We start from the raw sequence: 1,775 nt of genomic DNA on the forward strand, positions 1-1,775 counted from the left end.
AAAAAGAAATGTATTTGTATTAGATCAAATTATTTTATTAGTGTGACAAATAATGGACAGATTTGTAATAAAATAATGTAATCAGTCTTTAAGTAATTTTATGAGACCATTCAAAAGTCTATAAAATCAAGTAACATTACAATTTAAGAAGACAGCTTTTTTTCCTGTATCAAACAAATAATACAAAAAACAAAAAAAAATCGAATCCGATCACTGATAAATTGATACATTTTCAAATTATTAATTTCTAACTACTTATCAAGCCAAAAAAGTATGTTAAGATATATAACGCTCCTTAATTTTTGTTATGGCAGAAAACTATAGATATTTAAGGTGCACTAGACATCACTTCACCAGCCTGACAGTGAGGTTTGGAGGTAAGAACATCATGGTGCAGGAATGATTTCTGCATATGGTACAAGCAGACTTTACTAGTTTTGAAGGAGAAATGAATCGGAAAAAAGCTATCCACATATTCTGGAGGTAAACCAGCAGTTTATTAAAGTTGCCTATTGACCTGATGTCACCTAGAAATCCTGCTGACTACTTCAATTGGGGACCATTTATGGCTTTATTGATCAATGAATGATAACCATACCAAGTAATGATGCAAAACACAACAGATTCCATGAAACTTAAATCTCAGGTTTTTACAATTGTTTCTGAACAGAGTAGACTTTGCACAGGTGAAATCTAATTGGATAGGCCGATACCTTAGAAATGAACCTGGAGAACAATTGTTAAATGGTGAAGGTTTAGGTTGAAAGGACACTGACCTGACACCTAGAAATTAACTTCACTCAGACCAATTGTGCAAATAGTTCTGCATATCCTCCTTAATGTCCTCAATTCAGTCCTCACAACTCTGCAGTGTTTAATAATTTTCAAATCACATTTCAATTTTCAAGTGTTTTTTATACCTTTATAATGCAAGAAGACAGTTATAACACCACAGACAATTTGCTATGCCAGTAAATAATGACTAGATCAACCCATACAAAGATTTCACTGGAACCAAAAATGGCTTAAAATAATAAATCGTTTGTGGATTCAGAGACCAGCAGATTTTTTAAGACAAATTTGTGTATTGTATCATTTTAAAACTGGCAAATTTCAATTGTTTTCACAGTAACTGATTCAAATTATTTTTCATCAAATAAATCAAGACAGCTTTGAATTACTAAAATCCCCTTGAAATATCTTTCCAGAAATGATCATTCTGAAAGCTGTCCGGTACCAGCTGTAAAAAAAAGCATAAATAAATGGATTAAGCATTGAGTTAGTCAGTGTTACCCAGTTAAGGGCCTCAATCACAACAAATGGCACTGCATCAGTGCTGAAAGGAGCAACGGTAATGCAAACAAACAGAGGAGCCCAGCAGATGAGAAAAACACCCATAACAATAGCAAGAGTTCTTGTGGCCTTTCTCTCCCCCCGACTTGCTGTTACTCCAGAGGTTTTATTGCTTTTAATGATGCGTGCCTGTCTCTGAGCAACTAGGAAAATTTTAAAGTATATGCACAACATAATAAGTGCTGGAAGATAAAAAGAAAATACGGGACCCACAGTACTGGACAGTTGATCCTGCAAAGAGCAGTTTTCCTTACAAGGATTATGATTTAAGCCTGCAATTGTTATACCAACTCCAATTAATCCAGAGATACCCCAACTTACCAGAATCATCACCAAAACGACTCTATTAGTTATTTTGGTTGTGTAGATGAGAGGCTGACATACTGCATAATATCTGTCAACAGCAATACAGCACAGATTCA

General features: G+C 34.3%; 1 protein-coding gene across 1 annotated transcript; it reads right to left on the bottom strand.

The window, feature by feature from the left end:
* Positions 1 to 1,161: 1,161 nt before the first annotated feature.
* Positions 1,162 to 1,767, bottom strand: LOC107081488 (trace amine-associated receptor 1-like; the record flags this gene model as incomplete). The annotated part of the gene is made up of 1 exon (XM_015369654.1): positions 1,162 to 1,767. A coding segment is annotated over one exon (606 nt), but the record flags the coding sequence as incomplete, so codon positions are not given.
* Positions 1,768 to 1,775: the final 8 nt, after the last annotated feature.

Source organism: Cyprinodon variegatus, unplaced genomic scaffold, assembly GCF_000732505.1.
Source record: "Cyprinodon variegatus isolate N-32 unplaced genomic scaffold, C_variegatus-1.0 Scaffold5547, whole genome shotgun sequence".
Classification (NCBI taxonomy): Eukaryota; Metazoa; Chordata; class Actinopteri; order Cyprinodontiformes; family Cyprinodontidae; genus Cyprinodon; species Cyprinodon variegatus.